This window comes from Phyllobates terribilis, unplaced genomic scaffold, assembly GCF_046119375.1.
Source record: "Phyllobates terribilis strain yellow unplaced genomic scaffold, ASM4611937v1 Scaffold_11__3_contigs__length_659146591, whole genome shotgun sequence".
NCBI classification, from domain to species: domain Eukaryota; kingdom Metazoa; phylum Chordata; class Amphibia; order Anura; family Dendrobatidae; genus Phyllobates; species Phyllobates terribilis.
The window spans coordinates 509,944,889-509,972,398 of record NW_027362771.1 but is presented as its reverse complement, the minus strand read 5'-3'; the positions used below and the strand labels follow the sequence as shown (position 1 = coordinate 509,972,398).

Sequence of the window (27,510 nt, the reverse complement as noted above, 5' to 3'; positions counted from 1 at the left end):
TGTGTATGGGTCCTCTTGACTCTCCCACAACAGATGATGTTGGGGTAAAGAAGGATCCGGCATGTTCAATTTCCAGCAGCCAATCCCTTTTGTTATGCCGATTGACAGCTGGCTCTCCACAGTTAGGCAGCGGGGAGCCGGCTGCCAATTAGCATGACGTTGGCAGTCACGCCCCAACAGACCAAACAGACCAGAGCAGAAGAAAAGCCGCGGTTCTGTCAACATGACGTTAGCAAAAGCAGTTGAATCACCGACAGGAGCATTCTGTGTCAGCAGAGATCAGCACCGGGCACAACAGGCCGGTAGGTAGAAACTACCTGCCGGTTAGATTATTGCAAAAAAAAAAATAAGAAGAAGTCCTGGTTAACCCTTTAAGGCTTCATATATACACAGAAAACCAATTTGCACAGATCTTCCAGCATGACTTAGAGTCCCTACAGGCCTGTTATGTAGATCCATAGGTACTAGAGTTGAGAAATTTGATTCGCTCTTGTCACAAGGCCTCACACAACACTATGACATCATGGGGCCTAAAAGTAACAGACGTCCAGGATGCCGGGTGCAGAATTGAAGACCAATAGCAAAGAAGGATCCGACTGGACAAGGACCAGGGCCAGCGCGAATCGAATTGCTCATCTCTAATAAACACTCCTGGTAAGTAGTGTAAGTAACACCATCTTCCTATAGGAGCATGGCATAATACTTCAGGTTACGTAGCACTTTCTTCAAAAACCTGTAAAAACTGGCTAAATGTAAGCCGTCCTGTGAAATAAGTACATGGTTCATACCAAGAATTACTGCCTAATAGAAGAACTTCAATAATGTCATAGAAGTAACAATATAAATTCCATTTTCTTAACCTCACCTCGACAGTAATCCATGAGGATAAGGACTTCCCAAACATCTCCGCTGCTCACAGAATTAATGCTGGAGTCTATGTAGCCGACGATGTTCTTGTGCCCCGAGAGATCCCTCTGCAAACAATAAAACAGCGCAGGATCAGCAAGGAGTACAGTAACTGGAGGAGCAGCGAGGAGGCGGCCAACAACTGGAGGAGCAGCGAGGAGGCGGCCAACAACTGGAGGAGCAGCGAGGAGGCGGCCAACAACTGGAGGAGCGGCGAGGAGGCGGCCAACAACTGGAGGAGCGGCGAGGAGGCGGCCAACAACTGGAGGAGCGGCGAGGAGGCGGCCAACAACTGGAGGAGCGGCGAGGAGGCGAACAACAACTGGAGGAGCGGCGAGGAGGCGGACAACAACTGGAGGAGCGGCGAAAAGGCGGACAACAACTGGAGGAGCGGCGAAAAGGCGGACAACAACTGGAGGAGCGGCGAGGAGGTGGACAACAACTGGAGGAGCGGCGAGGAGGCGGACAACAACTGGAGGAGCGGCGAGGAGGCGGACAACAACTGGAGGAGCGGCGAGGAGGCGGACAACAACTGGAGGAGTGGCGAGGAGGCGGACAACAACTGGAGGAGTGGCGAGGAGGCGGACAACAACTGGAGGAGCAGCGAGGAGGAGGACAATGGCAAAAAAATGTATCAGAGGTGAAAAATTTAAAAGTGCAACTGATACAGAACTCAGAGGACTTAGAGCTAAGTGCACATTGCATTTTAGCCTACTGTTAAGTGTTTAGAAAAAATTAAAATAAATACATTTTTTCCTTTACTGGTTCCCTGTATAGGAAAGTCTGTGGCGCTTTCCTATACAGTTTAATGAAAACACATGCCAGCCAGAAGGGAGGTAAAATGACACTTTTGCCATCTGACTGGTGGTGGCGGAGGCGAAACTTATGAAAACTTTTCCGTTTATGCCAGGAGCTTTTACCTGGATACGTTTTAAATGCAATGTGTAGTTAGCCCAAAAAAATGCAAGAACCTGTGCTCCCACACGTGCTCCCTCCACAGCGCAATGTATAGTACTGAACTGATCACAAATAGAAATGTAGCAGCCTACAAAACCAAGCGATATCCTGTGATGTACTGTACGATCCATGTTACATTCAATCAAGTGGAAAAGTCATTATTTTTCTAGGATCAGATACAACTTTAAATCAGAGCACTCATCTGATTTTATAATACAAACTGTATACGTTAACTAGATTTTTTTTTTTTTTTTTTTTTTTAAACCTGATGGGACTGGTGTACTTTCCTTGAAGATCAAAAATGGCTAATGTATAATCCTGACATTAAATTGAGCAGAGGGACTTCTAAAACACATGGGAGGAGCTTTCATAGGGATTATACAGCCATTCTGAGATGGGTTTACAAAGTAAGCACACCAGCCACATCAGGTCTAAGATATATTTAATAATTTATAAAGATTGCATTGCGAAATTTGATGAAATATTAGCTTTAATTGTCCTAATGATGAGCCTCCTTTTATTCATCAGTATTCCCAAAATGACTCGAATATTTTCTTTCAATTTTATGTGTATGAAATTTCCTTTATAATCCATCTTGCCTTCCTGACAATCATTTTGCTCAGCACATACCGTAGTTATGCCCAAAGAAAATAATACAAGAAAAGATGATACCATAGCACAGGAGAACGGAAATACTCCAACATACTGATAGAGATGTTTATATATGGAAGGCTCATTATTAAAAGGGTACTCCTGTTTCAGCAAATAAATATAACAAATTTTAGGATATGAAAAGAAAACTCACACCCGATCTGCAAAAATGACTACTTTACATTACCTGAATACTGATGTGACCACATGGTGACCCCAGGTAACGGAATATTGCCATTTTATATGCTTGTGTTGGCAAGTATCTACGACCACAGCGCTACTGTATAATGCAGTCACAAGATACCTGGAATTTGAAGTATTTGCTTCATACCCTTTTTCTAAGCCAAATTATATGATAACTTAACGCCGTATTCCAGCAATGTTCCCTATTCTTGCAACTTCGGCAAAGGTCGCCGTCCTCTAGAAGATCATTACTGTGACGCATTGCTACGAATTCTCCTTTCCTTTCAATGCAGCATCAAAAGGTTAACATCGTACCGCCGTCCATTTCACATCAGCCCTCTTACCATGATCTGAATCTCTCGCTTGCAAACCTGAAGGTCATGTTCATTATTCACATACATGCGCTTCAGAGCCCGTCTCATGCCATTACTGGTGCGAACAAGGAAGACCAGGGCAAATCCACCTGTTCAAACAGAGGAAAAAAATAAAATTTTAAAATCAAATTCAAAACAAAAAAAAATCCAAATTCAGACGCCCGTAAATTAAAGTCAGGATACAGACATAATGTGACAAGATCCACGGTCAGTCCTGGCTTCAAAATCTGCACTCAAAACTGCCCTTATTCACCTAATATCTCATTTACTAACATATGTCGTAAACTTCCCATTTCGGTGTTAACATGAGCAGGCCTACTGGAGTACCATCGACCCCAAACCAGATGGCCACAGTTTCTGACACAATAATGGCACCATGGGTACATTAAAATCCTCTTTTGTTTGGAGGCAATCACTTACCACTAGAACCTACAAGAGGTGATAAGCAGTAGTAATCCATAGTTTGAGGCAGGTGTGGAAAAATGCTGCAAAGTCAGACTGCTTTCAAAACATAAGGGTTGAAGAGGTTGTCCACTACTTCAACATTGATGACCTATCCTTAGGATAGGTCATCAATGTCTGATCGGCACCCCTGCCCATAAGCTGTTCCTTCTGTTGGCGGTGGCCGGAACCGCTAAGTTACGGAGCTGCACAGCTCCATCTACTCTGTAGTGGCTGCGGCCAGGGACTACACATCTGCACAATATTCAAAGCAATGTGCAGTACCCGGCTGTGGCCACTACTCCCATCAACAGAAGTATGCTGTGCAGCTCCATGACTTAGCGGTTCTGGCCGACGACGACACCGGGAACAGCTGATTGGTGGAGGTGTCAGATGTCGCACTCCCACTGATCAGACATTGATGACCTATCCTAAGGATAGGTCATCAATGATAAAGTAGTGGACAATAGAATTGTTTTTTCTCATCAATTAAAAAGCAAAGTGAATGAACAAAAGAAAAATTAAAATCACCGATTGGTGTGATCGCTCTTTGTGTTCAAACCAACATCAATTTTTCTAGGTACACTTGCAAAGTCATGGATTTTGTAGGATTATAGTCAAGTGTATAAGTAACCAATTTTACCAAACAACTGATAAATGATCTTCATTTTCATATCTAGGTTGAAACAGTCATTAACTGACACAAACAGCTATGTAGGAGACTTAAAACTGGGTGAGGAAAACCCAATCTCTACTGCAAAGGTGAGGTTGTGAAAGATAGCTTTATGTCCCAGCTCATACACCATGGCAAGACTGAGCACAGTGACAAGAGACAAGGTAGTTATACTGCATCAGCAAGGTCTCCACCAAGTAAAGACTTTAAAGCAGATGGAGGAATCAAGATGTGATGTTCAAGTTCTTCTGAAGAAGCGCTAAGATATAGGCAATATTCACGACTGTAAACTCATTGCTTGGCTGAGGAAACTTAGTGTAGCTGATGAAATACATACTATGTTCAGTTCCTTTTGAAATCCAAACAATGTAAGCAATGCCGGTCTCGATGAATTGGAGCCTAAATGGATCTGAATCCATCGTTAAAAAAATTCAACTCCATTTTTGACATCACTGTATAAATTTGATCTACATAGCAATTTACCTGTAATCACTAAAATGGTATAAGGAGCTTTGAAAAATCACAATTTTTTTTGTGCAACACGAGGCTGCACAAAAAGAATGTAACTTAGCATTTTCAATTAACTTTGGCAATTTAGGCGAAGCTGGGGCAGGATGTGCGTGTGAGGGATGTGGCGATCCCCGCTCTTCAAGTTGATCACAAGCAGTGGCGTACCATACACTGCAAATCTTAATCCAGTGCCTGACTGGTGTAAGATTGGTGGCGAGGCGAATGCCACTTCATCAAGAGGTGTGCGTTTCTTAAGGAATCAGGAGCCTTTAACTCCACCCCGCTCTCTGAAAAACGATGGTCTTGATAAAATCGGAGCCTAAGTATTTGTTAGTATACTGTAGGATTTCAACCTTCCTGTATTAAACCATTTTATGCCAGTCTGTAGTACATTGTTGGCCACTGCTACTCAGGGCAATGGTTGAACAAGTGACATTTCTTTCAGTGATTCACGTTAATGTAAACACTGAAATTAAGCTGGGTAACAATGTGACCAAGAACGCGCTGGTGTTGGACATGCATTGGTGGTCTTCTATACACCACATTTTGATGGATTTTATGGCTGATGACTGACTACAGAAGTTTTTTAATCTAGAAAGCTGGATATTTCGCTTGTCATTTGGATGTCTGTTCAAACGACAGTTTATCTCGGACGAGTGCTATTGGTGGTATTTACTAGTACCCAGGATATTTTATGGGGCTGTGCACGTCTGATTTTTTTCCTCGGACCGGGTGGTCTGCGGGAAAAAAAAAAAAAAAAATCTAAGATGTTCAATTTTTATCTAACGGTCGGATCAAAATTGGAGATCCAATTGGAGAAAAGCATCGGACCGCACTCGATACCAGTTTTAGCGAACTAACAGAATGGAGAAGGTAGAGAAACTTTTTTTTTCCCTTCTCTCTCTTCACATCTGAGAATAATTGATGCCACTCTGATCAAATTCTGACCAGAATAATACGACAGTTTCTCGGATGGAGATAAAACAGTTTTGTGCACCTACTCTGGCAGTAAGCACCCTGAAAGCTTATTTCTTGAAACCCCCCCCAAAAAAAATGCTTTGATATAATAATGCTGGTCAACAAATGGTCACCATCATTGCTCTGCGCATAGAGCATGTATAGACTGCACTAATGTAACGGTCCGTATTACAGTACTTGCTAATGAGTAGTACCTGCATAATATAACCTGTGCTGCATCATGCCACAATATTTAGAAGTATATGGAAATATGAGCCCATGTAATTCTATGGGTGACACTATGGACCTGCAACACAGCTTATACATGAGCCCTTATGGGAACAGTACCGTCCCTAATGCATTGTTAGAACAGGCTGCACTTTAAGATGTTCAATAAATCCTCTAAAAAGGGGTCAAAACCCATTAATCTTATTTACATTTGTGCAATGCCATCCTGCGATTTCTCCTTACCAAATCTGCAATCTTGGATGTAAATGAGATTGTCTCTAGTGGTCGGTGGCGGCTTCCTGCACTTATCATGGGCCGAGAACGTTTCCCCATCACCTGGGTACGGATTCTATTCTGGAGTGGATGCAGGAAGTGGTGAAGACCATGTTTAGGATCTTTCTTCTCTGCGAGTTATTTATAAATGCAGAAAAATGCACGCATCCAAGGTGTGGATGATCAGTAACAGGGAACAGATGGGCTCCTCGCAGGATTATTAAATATCTACCGAGAGAAACTTCAGCAGCCAGGAAACGTGGTGTCAAACTCAAACGCAGATTTTTTTTTTCATGTTCCCAGTAAATAATTTTACACCATAGGGCTGCGCCTTTTCTTTGTGTCGGAATCTATTAATCAGCAGATTTAATGTGCATCTAATTACAGTCTCCAATTAACTCACCGTTATAATATATTCCAGCAGAATAAACAATCTGGATGATTTGTGTATCTGAGGAAACTAATGGTGCCGAGCACCATCCCAATCTGCCTGCATGTAAAAATATCGGGGGATCAGTATACAACTTCATACAGCCCCTAGTGACCCAAGAGGCGGCTGAATACAGATCGTTCCCAGAGCGGATATATTTTTAAGGTGCTTCTGTTTGGCCTGTGAACAACATCAATCATCCATCCGCTGCACATTTACCCTGTGGATAGTTAATAAACATTGTACATGGACAACCCCTTTACAGGGGCTCGACCCCTCTTTCACCAAACCTCTGCCTGCAGGATCAGTTAAATGTAAAAATAAAAAATAAATAAAAAAGAGAAACCGCTGTCTCAGGGTAGCCCTCAACTCTGGTCTCTCGTTTAAACCACATGTCCAAGCCCTTTCCAATTCCGGCCGGCTACAACTCAAATTTCTGGGATCCGTACATTCCTCAACCAAGAATCTGCAAAAGCCCTAGTGCACACCCTCACCTTCAATCTTGACTACTGCAACCTCCTGAGCTGTGGCCTCCCCTGTAACACTCTCGCACCCTCCAATCTATCCTAAACTCTGCTGCCCGACTAATCCACTTGTCCCCCCGCTATTCCCCGGCCTCTCCTCTCTGCCAATCCCTTCACTGGCTCCCCATCGCCCAGAAACTCCAGTTCAAGACCCGGACCTTAGCATACAAAGTCATCCACAACCTGTCCTCCATACATCTGTGATCTAGTCTCCCGGTACTTACCTGCACGCAACCTCCGATCCTCACAAGATCTCCTTCTCTACTCCCCTCTTATCTCCTCTTCCCACAATCGCATACAAGATTTCTCCCGTGCATCCCCCCTACTCTGTAACTCTCTACCCCAACATATCAGACTCTCGCCTACCGTGGAAACCTTCAAAAGGCACCCGAAGACCCAACTCTTCCGACAGGCCTACAACCTGCAGTAACCATACCACTGCATGACCAGCTCTACCCTCACCTACTGTATCCTCACCCATCCCTTGTAGACTTCTAGACTGAGCCCTCACGAGCAGGGTCCTCGCTCCTCCTGTATCAGTCGCTGAATTGTATTGTCCATGATTATTGCACTTGTTTTTTTTATTATGTATACCCCTTTCACATGTAAATCACCATGGAATAAATGGCGCTATAATAATAAACGGATCTTTAAACATCCTCCCCAGGTTTAGTGCTGTGTCTTTGTCCAGGTGTGTGTCTGGCTGCAGCGGTAACATCACATTGTCAACGCTGCAGCCAACCACTAAAGGATAGTGGTTCTGCCAATAAAGATGGTGCAATTCGCTTAGCTGAGTAATCTGTTGCAGCGCTATCACCAAGACATCAACTAAAGTTTGGGATTTTACCTAAACTGAAGGCGGAAGTTTGGTGTAAGCGGGCAACCTCATTAAATGCATATGCAACTTTGGAGCTACTTAAAGGCTTGTGACAAAGACACTGGCAAAGTTTGGGAGGGGAGATGTTTCACTGAGGCTGTTAGCTTCAGTGATCTGAAACCTAGAAGTTTGCTCCAGCACACTAAGTGCTGAGAGGGGTTAATATGCCATTTTAAAGGTAGGTTTTATGTGAACCACCAAAGAGCGGGTGAGAGGTTGTTCACCATATCTCCACCCTAGAGTGGGCCAGCATTTTGAGTCATTAGGTGTTTTGGGGGGATCCTAGAGCTAGAGGCTACAGCTCCCGAGAAGTGTTCATGCTAAACCGTGCTGAACCCAGTTTTGGTAATCCTAAGCAGGCGGATCCCCACAGATACACAGACTGTTTACCATTGTGTTTCACTTTCCTGTTTTGCCCGAAGGGCAGTGTTTATTTTTACTTAGCACTGGTTTATGACGCATGTATAGAATAAACCAGGGGAAGATTTAAAGAGACAGCGTTCCTGTGTCTACCTCTATGTGCAGCCGAGTGAGCAGATCTACCACAGGCCTCATTCACGCATCCAATTTTAAAACATGAAAAATAAAGGATTTGGTATGTTTTGTATGCAATTTTCATACATACGCATGTCCTCATTAGACCTTCTTTATACCTTATTACACAGCAATAAGGTCTGTCCTTGTCTTTTATTCTCTTTTCTATTGTGTCATATGAAAATAACAGCTATTAAACAGATAAAAAAAAAAAAAAAAAAAAAAAAAAAAAAACACAGATGCTTGTTGGTGGTCTGTTTAACTGATCCATTTTTTTTTTTACTTTCCCATTGACTATTTTAATCCAGAAATCAGATTCCAACTTCGTGTTGGTCTGACTTTAAAATGGTTCATCTGGATGTCTATTGACTACAACAAGGCCAGTGTATAGCCCCATTTACCAGCGTTACTTTTATGGACTGAAATCAGAAGGGACAATTGGCCATAAGAGTTTTCTCACTTGTTGCAGTCAGGTCGCTGTTTTTTGTTTGTTTTTTTTCCACAATTTACAATTATTTTTTTTTAAAGAAAGATGAAGATTAAGATGGACAAAAACAAAAACAAACAAACAAAAAAATAAAAACGTTGATATGAAGGTTTCAGCCACAGATCATACATCTGCCATGATAATTTACAACGGATGTTGCTTGCTACTTCCTAATAATTAAGAAGTCCTATCAGGTAAGTACATGTAATACAGTGTGGCTTTATCGTCAAGGGATGATGTCCCACAGAAGCCCGAGATGTGATACAAGGTCACCCTGAGCATTGCATCACCGCTGGTTGTTTCTCTGACTTTTCTCCATAAAAATCAGCCAAAGATTAGTCCAGTAGTAGTAAAATATTGGAAGAAAGCGGCAAAAACACCTGTCCACAGGTGGAATTTCGATGAGGAAAAGGTGCAGTATATCCCGGAAGCTACCAATGATTGTCGGTGAGCGGTGGTAGATTTAGGTTAGTTCTATTGAGGACAACGCGTTTCGGGATTTGATTCAACTCTTTCATCAGGTACAATTGGACAGGATGTTACCTCTGACCTTTATACGTGTCAGTTGTGATGTTTTTCACCAAAATAATCCAATAAAAATTACCAAAATTAGCTCCTCAGTATTATGCCCATGTTTCACAACCTTACCAGGTGAGCGTTTGTTATAACCTACCTGTTTAATCCACTGATCCACACATGGAGAACCTCTGTTATCGCTTTATTGCAAGGGTTGTATTTGGCAGCTTAGCCTCATTCACATCAATGAAACAGGACTGCAATACCAGACATGACCCATAGTGAGGTGCTATTTTTTTAATACCAACTAAGCATACATTTCTAATGCCGGATAACCCTCTTTAATGCGGGGATTACACAGATGCTCTGGTGGACATGGATTATGCAGGCGATACATGGTTGGTCAGTCTTCTGAATTTCCCTGTAGTACGGTAGGCCTATGGCAATGAGCTCATCTTTTGGCCAGAAATGGCAAGACGTGTTGGACAGAGTTTAACCTTTTCTTACTACATTTTGCTAAACCAGCAGCAATATCTCTTGTATCAGAGGCCACCTACATAACAGACCACAGGATATGTGGACCGCCACAGACGAGAAAACTACTTTATATAACCCCCGATTAGAAAATTAAAAGGACATTACAAGTCATCTGTAAAGGTCAGCGGTAAATAGAAAAATGCTGAGGCAGCAACCACAGACCTCTTTGATGGCTGACATTTCTGACTCTTCATATATAAAGTGATACAGATCTTTCATAAACCATTTATCCAGGAGAGAAAAGGTAGAGATCAGCGTCAAACCGACCAGCATAAACAATTCTACACAAACCCCCGATGTGTCCGAAATACACGATATGGACAGAAGCTTTAGGAAAAACCTCCCAAACGGAAATTCCTTGAAATCAGGTTTTCCCCATCAGTGCCATTGCCACAAGGGTACAACATCCGGACCCTCGCCATGCCGTCTGCCTTTACTGACACTTGTGAGAATAGAAGGATCCTTAAGGCTACGTTCCCACAATGAGAGGTGATTTTTAAATGCTGCACCTATTACCTAAATTATTTACCATACTTGCTTTTCTTTACATACATTTTTATCGTGTTTTTGACGCTGAGGTTTTTGTCTCTTTTTGATAGATCATTAAATAAAGCCGCTTTGTCTTCGATACTTCCTGGTATTTGACAAAACTTTATTGATACACTCAGGGATTTTGTTTGTTTTTAATGCACGTCAGCAGCGTTAACACACTACATACACTTTTGCATTTTTTTACCTGCAGATTTTTTTCGCACATAAAACTCAGCATAACCGCGGGAAAATTTACATGGTGTGGATTTGCAAAAAAAAAAAGTTCAGTGTGCATGAGAGGTCTATGTATCCCATCTACTTTGCTGGAACTATAAAGACGCAGCGGTTTTTTTTGGCAGAAAAAATACGCAGCATCAAAAACTCATCATGGGAACTTTAACCTAAAAAGGAAGCAACCAGGGCTGTGGAGTCAGGCAGCGTGCCCACGTTGCGTATTACAAGCGTATATGCTGCGGAATTTCCGCAGCGTAAACGCTTGTAAAACGCATGTATATCCGCACCCCATGGTCCCCAATGGCATTCCGCAATGTCAATGCCCATGCTGCAGATTTTTCCGCAGCGTATATGCTGCGGTCAAAATCCGCAGCATGTTCATTAATTTTGCGTTTCCGCATGCGGATGGTACCCAAGTCTGGAGGAGAGGAGACTCTCATCCAGACCTGGGTACCAAAGAACCTGTAAAAAAAAAGAATAAAATAAAGTTTATACTTATCTTCTGATGTCTTCCCGGTGTTTTCCCGCCGTCGAGAGGTGTGTGAAGGACCTGCCACGACATTGAGTCATGTGACCCATCACATGACTCAATGACGTCACCGAAGGTCCTGAACACAACAGCGTGAGCCGCTCAAGACTCCGGACGGGGCAAAGAATGCATCGGAAGGTGAGTATAAACTTTGTTTTTTTATTTTTTACCATTCTGATTCTTTTTTTTAAACTATTACTTGGTCACACTATATAAATCCATGCCGGTTGCATGGATTTATATAGTGTGAACAAGTTGTTAAGCACTTTTCCAAGTGATGCTTGAATCACTTGGAGAAGTGCTTGATAACCCGCATGCGGAAATGCATGCAAAGACGCCTCACATACGCTTCTACCTGGCGGGAAAACCGCATGTAAAATCCGCATGCGATTTTCCCGCCAGGGAGAAGCGTAAAAAATATGCTTCATTTCCGCAACGTGGGCACATAGCCCCAGTGTACATTTTGGAGGAATCGGAGTCGGTATAAAATGGACATCCTCCGACAATATATAATAAATTAAGTACAGTAGTACAATGCAGAATGTGCTGTAAATTTTTACATAAGAATTTGGGAAAGTTCTGAAATGTCCTATAAATGTCTGTTCTGTTTCTGATCTAAGGATCTCTGCTTTTAATTGAGATGAATCTGTGCTGCACTTTATGTACACACTCAGTAGTGAGGCAGGGCTGTGGAGTTGTGGAGTCAGGGAAATTGAGGAGTCGGAGGTTTGGCCTACCTACAATTCTATTCTGGTTTTACTACAGCTGGGCAGATGTTGTAGGTGAGCAATGGAAGCTGGTGACTATGGGGCGGTGTTGCTAGGGTAAGTTGTTGACATCTGCCCAGTAATTGGCAAGTTATTAGTTTATAGAAACCAATGTAAATCTCCTGATTAAATGTTTAAGAAAAGTTATTTGAGTTTTGGAGTGTGTCAAACTGATGTAACCTTTCCATGTCACACTTAGCGACGCTGCAACGATCCCGACAACGATACGACCTGTCAGGGATCGTTGCTGCGTCGCTATGTGGTCACTGGTGAGCTGTAAAACAGGCAGGCTCACCAACGATCAGGGGAGCAGCGACATCGTGGAAAGAATCTTTCCACGATGTCCTGCTCCGGTTACCAGCCTGCTGCTGAAGCAGGAGCAGGCTGGTAACCATGGTAAACATCGGGTTACTAGGGACACACGCGCACCTAGTAACCCGATGTTTACCATGGTTACCACTCCGCTACAGTGAGCGGGAGGTTACCGCTCACTTTAGCAGGCTCGTAACCATGATAAACAACAGGTTAATAAGTGCGCGTGTGCCCCTAGTAACCCGATGTTTATCATGGTTACCAGCCTGATCTCTGCTCCCGCTGGTCACACACAGCGATGTGTGCTGACCAGCGGGAGGGCAACGACCAAAAAATGGTCCAGGACATTTTGCAGCGATCAGCGACCTCACAGCAGGGGCCTGATCGCTGCAAAGTGTCACACATAGCGACATCGCTGGTGAGGTCGCTGTTGCGTCACCAAAACCGTGACACAGCAGCGATCTCGCTATGTGAGACGGGGGCTTAAGAGTACTGCTGCCTGCCCACATTTCTTGCTTTGTATATTTTCTTGTCATGCCATCGTTATTAGGAAGGGTTAGTCGCTCATCCATTAGGCGAGTGGACGAGTTTAATGTTAAATCTGTGAATGTATCGTGAACAAAGTAGGTACACTATAATATATAGATCTTGGAATAAGTTCCACAATTGGATGTGCTAAAATAAACTGTTCCTGTGCTGAGATAATCTTATAAATGTTCCCCTGCAATGTACTGTGTAATGGCAGAGCCTGACCGTGCAGGAACATGGTCTGATTATACCACATCTCCTGGGCAGGGGGGAAGCAAAAGAGTATACAGACAGGACAGTATGAGATCGCAGCTGCTGCCTTCTGAAAGGAAAAATATTTCCCTGTTTAAAAACTTGTTTTACTTCCCCTGCTGTAATGTCCGTATCCTCTCTTTTGCTTCCTCCCCTGCCCAGGAGATGTGGTATGATCAGACCATGTTCCTGCACGGTCAGACACAGCCATTACACAGTACACAGCAGGGGCACATTTATAAGATTATCTCAGAACAGGAAAAAAAAAAGTTAGAATAAATTTCCACAATTGGATGCTCAAAGAACACTGGATTTTGGCTGTTGGAGCTGAAAAGAGGACATCGGCCTACCGGCGCGCGCATTTTGAAGCTTTTTTTTTTTTAAGCTTTTTTCACTGTTTTCAGAACATTAACAATAAGAACATGGAAGAGTCCAGGAGCCATTTGGTGAGCTGCATATCCTGCTACATGTTCACAGACTTGCCAGTGGAAAAGCCAAACTTCACATGCCAGAAATGCAAGCTTGTGTCCCTGTTGGAGGAAAAGTTGCGAAATCTAGAAGAGAGGTTAACTACCTTGAAAATCATTAAGGAAGGTGAAGAGTTCTTAGACAGAGCAGAATTATCTCTTCATGATTCAGAAAGAGAAGAAATTCGAACTGCACCTGACGAAACAGAGGAATGGAAGCATGTGACCCACAGAAGCAGGAGGATCGAGAGGCAGTCAGCACCCATACTGCTCAGGAACCAGTACCAGGCTCTCACGCAGGAGAACCATGAAGAAATACAGCAAAATAAGAATTTGCCAGCAATGAATAACCTTGTAAGCCCTCAGAATCCTCCTGGATGGAGAAAGAAGAATGTTGTGAAGAAAAAACGGAGAGTGGTGGTCATGGGGGATTCCCTGCTAAGAGGAACAGAGGCCGCTATCTGCAGACCAGACATAACCTCAAGAGAAATGTGCTGTCTTCCAGGAGCAAAAATTAAAGATGTGTCTGACAGGATATCAAGACTCTTCAGACCTACAGATCACTACCCATTCCTGCTAATACATCTGGGGACAAATGACACCGCAAGAAAGGACCTGGAAACCATCTGCAGTGACTTTGAAGACTTAAGCAAGAAAGTGAAAGAATTGGGAGCGCAGGTGGTCTTCTCATCCATCCTCCCAGTGGATGGCCATGGAACAATGAGGTGGAATAAGATTCTACAGGTGAACAACTGGCTACGTCGATGGTGCCGTCAACAAGGATTTGGATTTCTGGATCACGGAATGAATTACCTATACGATGGACTACTTGCTAGAGATGGGGTGCACCCTACGAAGACTGGAAAACATGTATTTGGAAGTCGCCTTGCTACACTCATCAGAAGAGCTTTAAACTAGAACAATGTGGGAAGGGAAGCAAAAGGCCAGAAAAAGCCATACAGCTGACAAATACTATTGAGATCTCTGCTACTGGAAGTGGAAAGGAAGAACAAAGACAAAACAATTTAAATAATAAAAATATGGGAGGAAGAGAAACCAATCACAAACTAAAATGTTTTTATACAAATGCACAAAGCATGGGCAACAAACAAGGAGAATTGGAACTACTAATGCAGGAAAAGGAATATGATGTCATTGGAATCACTGAAACTTGGTGGGACGATACACATGATTGGAATAAAAGGCTAAAAGGATACAACTTATTTGCAAGAAACAGACTTGATAAACGAGGAGGAGGTGTTGCATTGTATGTTAGAAAAGCGTATATCTGCACAGAGATTGAAGCTTCAGAGACTGGGAGTTCTGTGGAAACTGTTTGGGTAAGAATACAAGGAGAGAACAACGGAAAGGACACCATTGTAGGCATTTACTACAGGCCACCTGGGCAAGCTGAAGATATGGATGAACTCTTTATGTATCAAATGACCAAGTTCTCCAAAAAATATGACGTAGTGGTCATGGGAGATTTCAACTATCCAGACATTTGTTGGGAATCTCTCTCAAGTAAAACTAACAGGTCAAGCAAATTCTTATCCTCTCTTGCTGACAACTTTATCTTCCAAAAGGTAGGGGAGAAAACAAGGGGATCTGCTACTTTGGATCTAATCCTTATAAACAGGGAGGAAATGGTTGAGGAGGTAAAGGTGGCTGGGACCCTAGGAGGCAGCGATCATGCTATTATAGAATTTTGGATAACTAGAGGAGGAAGACATGTGAAGACTCAAACTTCAAGGTTAGATTTTAGAAAGGCAGATTTTAAGAGACTCAGAAAGAGAATAGGAGGGATCCAATGGCTGGATGTCCTTAAGGACAAAAATGTCCAGGAAGGATGGGAAATTTTTAAAAATGAGATTCTCAAAGCACAATCGTTAACAATCCCGAAAAGTAGGAAGAATGGGAAGCATTTAAGGAAACCAGGATGGATGAACACAGAACTTAAACACATGCTAAAAAGAAAGAAAGAAATGTTTATTAAATGGAAAGAGGGAGGCATATCTAAGGCTGAGTTCACACGATGCGTTTTTCATGCGTTTCCGCGGCGTTTTTGCAGTTGCGTAAACGCCGCGGAAACGCATGAAAAACGCATGGTAGAAGGGCAGCAATGTTCCCCAATGGAAATCCGCATGTGCTGTGCCCATGATGCGGATTTTTCCGCAGCGTAAACGCTGCGGTCAAAAATCCGCAGCATGTCAATTAATTTTGCGGAAACGCTGCTCTTTTGCCGCCATTGACTTGCATTAGACCGCATGGAATCCGCATCACTGTATATGTCGATGCGCTTTTCATGCGGTCTAATGTGCGGATGGTACCCGGGTGTGGAGGAGAGGACTCTCATCCAGACCCAGGTACCATTAAAAAAAAAAATAATAAAATAAAAAATATATATATTCTCACCTTTTGACGGCCCGCGCTGCGTCCTGCCGGCTTCCCGCGCACTTCGCGGTTGAATGAAGGACCTTCGCTGACGTCAGAGTCATGTGACGGGTCACGTGACGCTGCCGTCGGAAGGTCCTACAGTCTTCACTGCCGGCAGCCGGGACCGATGAAGCCGGACACCGGGGGCCATCAGATGGTAACGTATAGATTTATTTTTTATTTTTTGACATCACACACTATATAAATCCATGCCGTTTGCATGGATTTATATAGTGTGAAGTTGACAAGCACTTTCCAAGTGATGCTAAAATCGCTTGGGAAGCGCTTGTCAACCCGCATGCGGAAATGAAAGTGAAGACCGCTTCATTTCCGCATGTCCCTGGCAGGAAACCGCATGTACAATCTGCATGCGTTTTTTCCTGCCAGAGAGATGCAGAAACGCTCAGGAAAAAATCCTGAGCATTTCTGCATCGTGTGCACATACCCTAAAGAAGATAGATTATAATGCAGTCTGCAGATCCTGCAGGGCACGTATCAGGTTAGCTAAAGCTGACAATGAATTAAGGCTTGCAAGAGATGTCAAAAGCAATAAAAAAGGATTTTGGGGGTATGTCAAAAGTAAAAGAAAAGTCAAAGATGCTATAGGATTTTTACAGGATGAAAATGGAGAAATGGTAAGAGAGGATGTTGAGAAGGCCGAACGTTTTAATTCTTATTTTGCATCTGTTTTCTCTCAGAAAGAAAATGTAACATCAACTGATCTCCACTGTCCTTTTAAAGGAATAGAGGAATCCAAGTTATCTGTAAACAGAAAGATTGTGAGGGAATATTTAGCTAACATAAATGAGTTCAAGTCTCCAGGTCCAGATGAATTACACCCCAGAGTACTGAAGGAGATCGTAGAAGAAATTTTAGAACCACTCTCCATAATCTTTGAAAATTCTTGGAGAACAGGAGAAGTCCCAGAAGACTGGAGAAGAGCAAATGTTGTTCCTATCTTCAAAAAGGGGAAGAAGGTGGACCCAGGGAACTATAGGCCGGTGAGTCTGACTTCTATACCAGGAAAGATCTTTGAACAAATTATTAAACAACATGTATGTAAGTACATGGATAAGAATGAAGTGATTAACCAGAGTCAGCATGGGTTTGTTACTAACAAGTCATGTCAGACTAACTTAATTTCCTTCTATGACAGAATCACTGACTGGGTGGATCAGGGAAATGCTGTAGATATAGTATATCTTGACTTCAGCAAAGCATTTGACAAAGTATCTCACACCATCCTTATTGAAAAAATGACCAAGTATGCAATGGACCAGGCAACTGTTAGGTGGATTCATAACTGGCTTAGTGATCGGACTCAAAGGGTGGTTGTAAATGGCTTCACATCCAGCTGGATGAATGTCTCAAGTGGGGTACCACAGGGCTCCGTCCTGGGACCTGTATTGTTCAACATCTTTATCAATGATTTAGATGAAGGAATTGAGGGTAAACTGATTAAATTTGCTGATGACACAAAGCTAGGAGGGATAGCTAATACTAGAGAAGAGAGAGAGAGGATTCAAAAAGACCTAAATAAACTGGAGCAGTGGGCAGCAACCAACAGAATGGTTTTTAACAGAGAAAAATGCAAAGTACTACATCTGGGCAATAAAAATGAAAAAAGCATATACAGAATGGGAGGAATAGAGCTAAGCAACAGTACATGTGAAAAAGACAGGTATACTAATAGATCATAGACTGAACATGAGTCAACAGTGTGATGCAGCAGCAAAAAAGGCAAATACAATTCTGGGATGTATTAACAGAAGCATACAGTCTAGATCACGTGAAGTCATTATCGGTCTTTACTCCTCTTTGGTCAGACCTCATCTGGAATACTGTGTACAGTTTTGGGCACCACATTTTAAAAAAGACATAGACAAACTGGAGCAAGTTCAGAGAAGAGCGACCAGAATGGTGACTGGTCTGCAAACCATGTCCTATGAGGAACGGTTGCAGGATTTGGGAATGTTTAGCTTGCAAAAAAGAAGACTGAGAGGAGACTTAATAGCTGTCTACAAATATGTCAAGGGCTGTCACATTGTAGAAGGATCATCTTTATTCTCATTTGCACAAGGAAAGACTAGAAGCAATGGGATGAAACTAAATGGGAGGAGACACATTAGATATTAGAAAAAACTTTTTGACAGTTAGGGTGATTAATGAGTGGAACAGGCTGCCACGAGAGGTGGTGAGTTCCCCTTCAATGGACGTCTTCAAACAGAGGCTGGACAGACATCTGTCTGAGATGATCTAGTGAATCCTGCTTTGAGCAGGGGGTTGGACCAGATCACCCGGGAGGTCCCTTCCAACTCTACCATTCTATGATTAAATAAAATGTACTTTGTTTGTGAGGCAACCCCTTAAAGTATTATTAATAGAAAAAAGTTTGTGGATTCTTTATTTGACTGAATGATTTTGAAAGAGTTTATGGCTACCAGCTATCATTTCTTTATTTTATTGTTTAGTTATATTGTTAAAATCCAAGCTTTAATAAAGAGGTCTGTGGTCTAAAGTTTTTCCACATCACTAACCCTCACGTGTCTGAGGGTTGTCCGATATAAAACTACACCTCGGCAGTCACTCTATAGGACTGCAGACTTGTGAATCCTCATAGCGTGGGCACTGATTGCTGTGAGGATTCTCTGGTGTCCATACCAGGAACGGAGGTGATGTGACCTCAAAGTATGTGGTATGCATACTCCCTGCCAGAATCCGACTAGACCGTTTCCGGCCTCGCACAATAGACTTGCATTGAGTAAGGCCACTCACATTTAGCCGGATTGTGGCTGGGTGTATGCATATCACACACTTGTGGTCACATCACTTCCGTTCCAGGCGCTGACACAGGAGAATCCTCACAGCAATCAGTGAGCACCCTGTGAGGATTCACAAGTCTACAGTCATTACAGGTAATTTAGGATTGTCTAGGTTTCATGTGAGACTTATCCCATTGCTCGTTCTAAAGAGCTCACCGATACCAACAAGGTCCTGTAATACGAGGTCACCGGTATAACAAATCCGATCATAGTATTTGTCTCCTCACAAATATATTTCACCATCCCCTGTGACTTTTATTATTGAAAAGTGGAAGGAAATACAGCAACTCAGAGACGAAGTGGAAACTGCATGAAGTTACAGAGCGGAGTCACCGAGTGCTGAGGGGCATAAAAGTTGCCAAAGCTCAGCTGACTCCATAACTGCAGACGCCAAACCTCCTCTCATATTAGCAGCACAAAAACTGTGTGCCAGGAGATACATGACATGGGTTTCAGATGGAGTGGTGAAAAGCACGACATTACTGGACTGTGGAGCAGTGGAAACATCTTCACCATAACCACATAGTTTGGACAACTGTAGCTTCCAACTTTCTGGGAACAATTTGGGAAGGCCCTTTTCTGTTCCCCATGATTGTGCCCCAGTGAACAAAGCAAGGACCATCAAGCCATGACTGGGGGAGTTTGGTGTGGAATAACATGACCAACCACACAGAGCCCTGACCTGAATCCTATCCAACACATTTGGATTAAAATAGAAGATTGTGAGGTTGGCCTCTCCGCCAACATCAGTGTCTGACCTCACAAATGAGCTTCTTGATGAATGGGTAAAATTCCCACAGACAATATCCAAATTCTAGTAGAAAGTCTTCTCAGAAGAGTTGGAGCCATCATAGCTGCAAAGGGAGGACCAACTCCATATTAAACGTCTATGGATTTAGTATGGAATGTCTACAACCATAGGCTCCCAACTCCGGTTCTCAACAGCCACCAACAGGTCATGTTTTCAGGATTTCCTTACTATTGCCCAGGTGATAATTGCATCACCTGGACAGGAAATAATGCCATCACCTGGGCACTACTAAGGAAATCCTGAAAACATGACCTGTTGGTGGCTCTTGAGGACCAGCGTTGGGGAACACTGTCTTTTGTCCATATAGTGTCTTCGTTATATCAGCCAATGCTTCCAGTAACCTGCGCCATATACTCATACAGGCCACAGGTATTATAGGTATATTACATATCACAGATTACATGAGTTGTGCTCTAAATATCCCCAGCAGTGATGAGTAGATGCAGAAGCTCTGACACCAAATCTCTACCAACTACAACACGTATTAGTGGATTTAGTACTTGGTGGAGCCAGATCTCTTGGCGGCAAGCACCAATTGTGGCTTGTTCTTGCTTTCAGCAAGAGATATCTACCCATCTCTATCTCTCTATCCATACACACACACACACACACACACACACACACACACACACACACACACACAAAGCCAATTTATTAGAGTCATTCATGAGCAAGCTCGCTATTCCTAAGAAGGTATCGTGAGAGTAATACAACCATTGGCATGAAGCTTGGCTTTACAGTTGCAGAATAAAATACCCCCTTGCCCACATCTGTGTTCTGTTCTTACCTCTAGTGATCTGAAATAGTAATTAATACAGAACAGTGCCCTGGTAACAGCATCTTGTGCCACCACCCAAACACAGGAATGAAACCTTCAACGAGGTTTCAGCTTCAAAACAAAAACTGCTAAACAAGTTCAGCGACATTAGGAAATTCTCCAGTGGTGACTGATGGCTCTGAAGTTTATAAAACCAATCATTAAATCATTAGCCATTTACCAGATGTGAGACAGAGGCCACGGCCCCACTATCAGTATCTGGCCAGTATTCGGGCAGTATTTTCTCTGAGGAGTGGGAGCCAAAACCAGGAGTGGGTGATAAATGCAGAATTGGTTCTATTATACCTTTTCTCTGATTGTTCCTACCCTGGTCATGGCTTCCACTCCTGCGAAAAAATACTGACCAAATACTTATAGTGGGGCTGTGGCCTCACAGTCCTGATGACAAAGCAAACTCCAGTCCACATATGTATACCTGGAGCTCAGACTCAGGAGAACTACCATTTAGTACAGCTTCTGAAATGTCCGCCCTGGTCAGAAGAAAATCTGTGTCATTGTGCATGGAAGTAAAAGCTGCCAATCTCTAAAGATACCTGCAGAGCATCAATGCTCTACAAAGGTCACATTTGTCTACTTAGGATGAAACAGTCCAGATATGTGGCCCGTTTTATGATAACCAGTAGCTCACAGATCACACAATAAGCCCTCATTCAGATGTCCGGTTTTTACAGTACATAAAAAAAACTGACCAATTTACATCAGTGTTTGGTCCAGGTGTCAGATTTTACCATCAAAGTTTTTAATCAGCTTTTATTAACACATGCAAAAAAAAAAATTGATCTTGTGAGCAGCCCCTGCGAAATACACATTGGGAACAAGTATGTGAAACACGGACATTTGAGTGAGGAGTAAGCCTGCACCAACACATCCCTGTGCGGACTATAAAACTGACAACACAATGACAGTTTTATTGGAACCATTCACACATCAGTTATTTTTAAGGTTCCATGTGCTTGTGTTAAACTCAGCACACGTCACTCATTATAGTTCATTTTTACACATAAGACCGACTCAAAGCTACAGGCATCATTCAAAAACAAAAGACATACCTTAAAAATTAGTTTTCCATCCATCTGACAGATTTTTCTGTCTGTCCAAAAATCAGACAGCAGAAAAAACAGATGCAAATTGATGACATTTTATGAATGGGTCCTGTAACTGAACGTTTTATTTCCATAGAAATTAGCATCACAGAAATAAAGTCACTAGTGTGAACACAGTCAAGTGTAAACATAGGCCCCGATTCACCAAAACTCATGTTTTGTACTCTTGTCTTGATGAAGTGTGCCCTGGAATAAGATTTGCCAAATTAAGCAGCGAGTGAGCCTCTCGATCAATTTGTCGCTTCTTTCAGCTGCCGTGTGGCCCTCGAGTCCAGGGTGCACTTCACCATGCCCCATCCTGACTCAACTCCATCCACTTCAAAAGAGATGGCGGAGTTGGCTGGGCCTGGACTAGAACTGGTAAAAAGGGTCATAAAAATTATTGTGCAACTTTGAGTTGTACAAAACGCGAGACATTTCAAGCAGTTTAGACCAAAAAATTGCTTGGCAGAGCGAGAAAATGATATACAAGCCTTTTTTCCACTACTAATGCTTCCTGGAGTCCCAAGCAAAGTGTGGAAGGTCTGCAGAATAAGTCCAAGTTCACACGTTCAGTATTTCTCATCAGTATTTATAAGCCAAAACCAGGAGCGGGTGATAAATCCAGAAGTGGTGATGTGTTTCTATTATATTTTTCCTCTGATTGTTCCACTCCTGAGTTTGACTTACAAATACTGATGTAAAATACTGAATGTGTGAACCTGGCCTTACTGAAATTTTTGTATTTTTTTTTCTCAGTTTCAAAAGTTGCGATTGACTTTGCCACAATTGAAAAAGTTTAACAATTGTGTGTCTCCTTTTCCAACAAGGAAAAACTGGAATAAAAGTAACAACAATTTTAGCCCAAATAGTAGACGACATCAATGTTCGATTGCTAGGTCAGACTTTCAGCACCCCCAATTATCAGCTATTGGAAGTGTCTGCTGGCACTTTCACAATTAGCAAATAAGCTTGAAAATTAAAGATTATATATTCCTAACCTTTTCCATTCATTAAGTCCTTTTATTAGCTTTTTCTGTATGTGAAATAATGTGATCTCTGTCCATCAGTACATTCAGAATATGAATGGGGACGGCTGGCTCATTAGCAGGGCTGTGGAGTCGGTAAGCCAAACCTCCGACTCCCTCATACATGGCTCATATTTAAGTGATAAATTTACTGTAGCCCAGATTCATCTCAGCTAAAAGTCTAGATCCTTAGATCAGGAGTAGGACAGACATTTATAGGACCCTTCATAACTTTCCCAAATTCTTATAAAAAATATTCCCCACAAACTGCATTGAACTACTGTACCCATTTTATTATATATTTTAGGAGTTTGAGTCGGTCCATTTTATACCGACTAAGACTCCACAGCCCTGCTCATTAGCTGCTTAAAAGGGAATCTGTCAGCAGGATTTCACCCCCCAACTATTTACATGTGACTGTAGCTCTTTCAAAGACAAATCCAGCAATATCTTTACATGGCCAGTTCATTCCTCCATTACTAAGAAATCTGTGTTTTAATTGATATGCAAATGAAGCTGAAGAACTATGGTAGATCTGAAGCCCCTGTCACTCCAGCTCTAGTCCCCAGCTGGCACAGCCTCTTCCTGCTTGACAGAAGACTCCTTTGCCTGAAATTACACAGCGTAGTGGCTGTTACTCTAGCAAGAGGTGGTGGCGCTGTGCCGGGAATAGAGCTGGAGTGACAGAGGCTTCAGATATACAAAAGAGGAGAATTTACAGAGTGTAAAATATAAACAGGCAACAACAGAAACTATTTCTTGATGGTTTCCGAAAGAAAACAAACGTGAAAAAACTAATACTAAGAGGTTAAATCTTACATTTGTATATGAAACAGTGAAATAAACATGGTGCATCACTTTAACAGTAACTTTACATGATTTAAAAAAAAACAAAAAAAAACACGACTGTCTTAAACATCAACATGTACTATTTAAAAAAAATAATAATAAATGAAAATAATCCAAGCGCAATCTGTTAAATATACTGAAAATTATCCACTTGGAAAATTAAAGATTAAAATAGAAACAAGATAAAAAAGTGTCATTAAGGTTGATTTCAATGACCTGAAGCTTTTATTTTTTTATATGATAAGCACCACAAAATGTGGAAATTCTTTATATTTTTCTAAGTCTGTCAGGAAATGGCTGAACAAACACAGCACGGGCCTGACTTGCATTGCATGTCAAAAAGGAACCAAAGCCCAATGGTGGGAACAGACACATCCAGCTGCTTATATTCTGATTATCAGAAGTTTCTTTTGCACCAAAGAAAAAAAACATTGGACCAATTTACATCCATTTTTGGTCCAGGTGTCCATTTTTTGCCATGAGTGTGGCCTCTGTTTTTCTCGTACGCAAAAAACTTTGAAACTTCCATTGATTAGATAGCGATAAAAAAATAAATAAATAAATAATAATAATAATAGGGACAGCACTGGAATCTACCATGGATGGCATTTGCGTACTGTCCCTTTTCTTTCTTTATTCCACTGACCCTTTGACTTGAATAGGTGATTTTTATCAGCAGATAATATTCAGTTTCAATATATTTCTCTGCCGTTCTTCGGTTCACCTTGGCTGCAGTGGCGACATACAAATTAGACGTGGCCGCTGCAGCCACATCGGGGGACCGGGCCCTTGGCCGCTGCAGCCACACAAGTGGGGGGGGGGCAGTGCAGAAAAATACAATAGATGTAGGAGAGAAGGATGTCGGATGAGCTGTGGATCTGCAGCAGCTAAATAATCTTGCTCCTTCATTGTTGTGCGATTCACAACTTTAAAACAGACATAAATTTGGATATACCGATATACCTTCATTACCTGGCGTATACCCAGGCGTTCTAAATCCAAAATACAATTGACACGTGACAGTAGGTAAAAGTAGGTGAGGTATCTATGCCTCATGACTTAGTCATGTCGCTTACTTTTGCAGGCTACATGATCAATTTTCAGCTAGCATGAAATAAATGTCTGACTACAAGTAGGACACAACCCGCTTGTCCAGAAGGGACACTGTCCTTGGGAGTGTATGGTTTACAGCTTCCTCTACAGGAGTTTATAGGGCTGAAATGTGCACCCAGCTTCAATAAAGTGGAACTTTTCCTTGGTCACATCACGGTTATTACAATGAACTGCGTGTTTGGTTTTAACAAATTTTCTTTGTGTTGGCAAAAGGCAATCACATAAGACTGGACCACTTAAAAGGGAATCTGTCGCCAGGTTTTTGCCACCTAGTGTGAAAGCAGCATAATGTAGAGACCCTGAATCAGCGATGTGTCACTTACTGGGCTGCTTAGTGTAGTTTTAAGCAAAATCACCCTCATCAGCGGGAGAGTATCACTAGAGGACTAGTAAACCTTCTGCCATGTAGTCCTCCATATTCATGAGCCTTGTATAACCCCATCTCCACCACTGATTGCCAGCTCTCTGCCTATGCACAATCAGTGGTGTGGGCAGGGTTATACATGGCTCAGCATTCAGTGAACTACTAGATCTAAGATAGAAGCAAAATGAGCATATACCCTGCTGTAAGTAATTATGAGAATAGTAATAGTGCATATAAATAACATGGGCTACATAGTAAACACTTTTTTTTTTTTTTTAATCAAAAACAATGTAAAAGCCATCCCACCGTGACAAGGTGTACCCCAATCGGCCTGGTCATCACCTTGTGTCAGACTACCTTTTTTTTTTTAGCTAGGCATTTCATTTATATAGCTTCCCAAGTCCAGGTGTCTGAACGCTCACCACAGACAAAGGAAAAAAAAAAAAAAAAGTGTTGGAAAGGAGTAAAATAAAAAAAATTTCACAAAAAAATGACTTTTCATGGGCATTTCGCATTGGTGTTAGGCCTCATTCTGAAGAGGGCGCATTTTAGCATCCGTATTAAGGCCTCTTGTTCTGACCTAATTACGAGTCAACTATCCCGAAATATCAGCATCACACCTATGAAGTGGTTAGCTCGGGGCACAATATCCGCGGTCAGGCTGGGACTGTAAGGATGCCAACAAGCCATCTGAATGCGGTCTGGACTTCACATGGAGGTATTTACTCTGCAACAAATCGGATTTTTGCCATCTCCAAAAATTATTGGATGACTGTTGTAGTCGGGTGCATTGGGGGGGGGGGGGGGGGACCCGGCAGAAAAAAAAAAAAAATTATCAGAGGCGCACGTGTTTCCCTTTACACATTTACTGTATAATGTAAACCTTCCATTAACAGCTAAACCTCAGAAGAGGAAAATTACACAAGGGAAATGCAGAGACATACTACTACAGTAATATATAGACATGTTTTGGCCTCTTTTAGAGAAAGATAATTTTTTTTCTTCATGTCTGTGGAAATATAGGCCCGAATCTATGATTTATTGTTTTACCATTGAAACAAGTGAGGAGGCTTCCTCAGCATAATGGAGGCCTAGGTGATGGCCTGACGGGGGACATAGCTCGCCATGTTGCACAAGCCGGTCAACATCAAGGAGGATGCATTGTATGCAAAAGGATTCGGAGGCACATAAGTCTTAAATCCTAATGTTCGCTGGCCGCCAAGAGACTTCAAAGCTTGTAAGGCCCAGTGATAGCAACAAATCACAGCCGCAGGCAGTACTCCGCTCAATGAAAAGTGGTCCACAACAGAGCAGATATTGCCAGATCAATCCCCTGAAATGGATGAAAAATGTGATCAGGGCCTTTTTATAGCATGTAGTGTGGCCAGCCAGATATTGCTCCACCAATTCAGCCATTATGAATGCCCAATAAAGACCAAGGACAGGAACACCATTGTCTTGTAGGCAATAGGCCTACAGCAGCTTGTGGCCTACAGGACAGAACGGTGGGACCAATGGCTCCCTGCTCCACCACAGCATCCATCTGTACAGCCATGGCAATGCAGATACAGGGCACTTGACTAAAACAGAAGTCTGGGGCATGTGCCCCGGATCTTTAGCACTAAGCCACGCCACTAACACATTTCAAAAAAGGGGATAAAAAAAAAAAAAAAAAGTAGTACTTAGTTTTTTGTTTTAAATTTAGATATTTTTCTTTTTTGCCCCCCACTGTATGAGAATATACCCTAAAGTGGCATTAGGATCCATCCCAAAATGAATCGCAGAAACCTATTTCTTTGGTGGAAACTAAATGTAAATGAGGCATAGGTGGTTGTCATTACGTCCTACTTGCTGCCAGTCCCACATTTATGTGACTATCCGTATTTTTAAAAAGGTAATTCCAGATAATTTTGGACACACCATCTAATAAATTGCCATCGGGCGTGATAGGGGCAGCCGAGGCTGAAGAGGACCCTGTGCTGCTGTAGAAGAGCTGGGAGCAATGGTGGGGGAGTAAGTAGAAAAATCTGGTCTGTGGTTAGGATTTTATCCTCTGGGCTCTGGTCAGGGAGTGGAATAATTCTGGAGTCTAAACTGAATTAAGCAGGTTATCCCGTGTGCTTACAAAGTGTAATTTTAACAGCAAATGGCACTATAGGCCCACCTCCCCTGCCCCCATCTGTACTGGCCTCACTGTAAAGGTCATATAAAAATCAAGGCAATATACAGAGCATATTAAAAAGAATAACACTTTGACAAACCCCAGCCCATAACAACCCATTTTCCAACACTTTACATCCCATCAAAGTTGAAGTGTCCCTAGAAATCATTTGTAAACATTGAAAGAGAATATGTCAGCAGGTTTCTGTTATGTAATCTGAGAGCAGCATAAAGTACAGTGCAGAGACCCGGATTCCATCGATGTGACACTTACTGGGGGGTCTTTGGCTATTTGAATAAACTGCAGGTTGAGAAGTCTGGAGCCTTCT

At 42.3% G+C, this 27,510-nt stretch overlaps 1 protein-coding gene across 17 annotated transcripts in view; it reads right to left on the bottom strand.

Annotated features, from left to right (window-relative positions):
• Positions 1–27,510, bottom strand: part of AAK1 (AP2 associated kinase 1) — a 136,567-nt gene that overhangs the window by 82,125 nt on the left and 26,932 nt on the right. For all 17 annotated transcript variants that reach the window (XM_073653612.1, XM_073653615.1, XM_073653616.1 and 14 more), the window contains exons 2-3: positions 3,042–3,160; positions 866–974 (exon numbers count right to left, since the gene is read on the bottom strand). In XM_073653612.1, the coding sequence (XP_073509713.1) occupies positions 866–974; positions 3,042–3,160 (228 nt within the window). The remainder of the gene's footprint in view (positions 1–865; positions 975–3,041; positions 3,161–27,510) is intronic.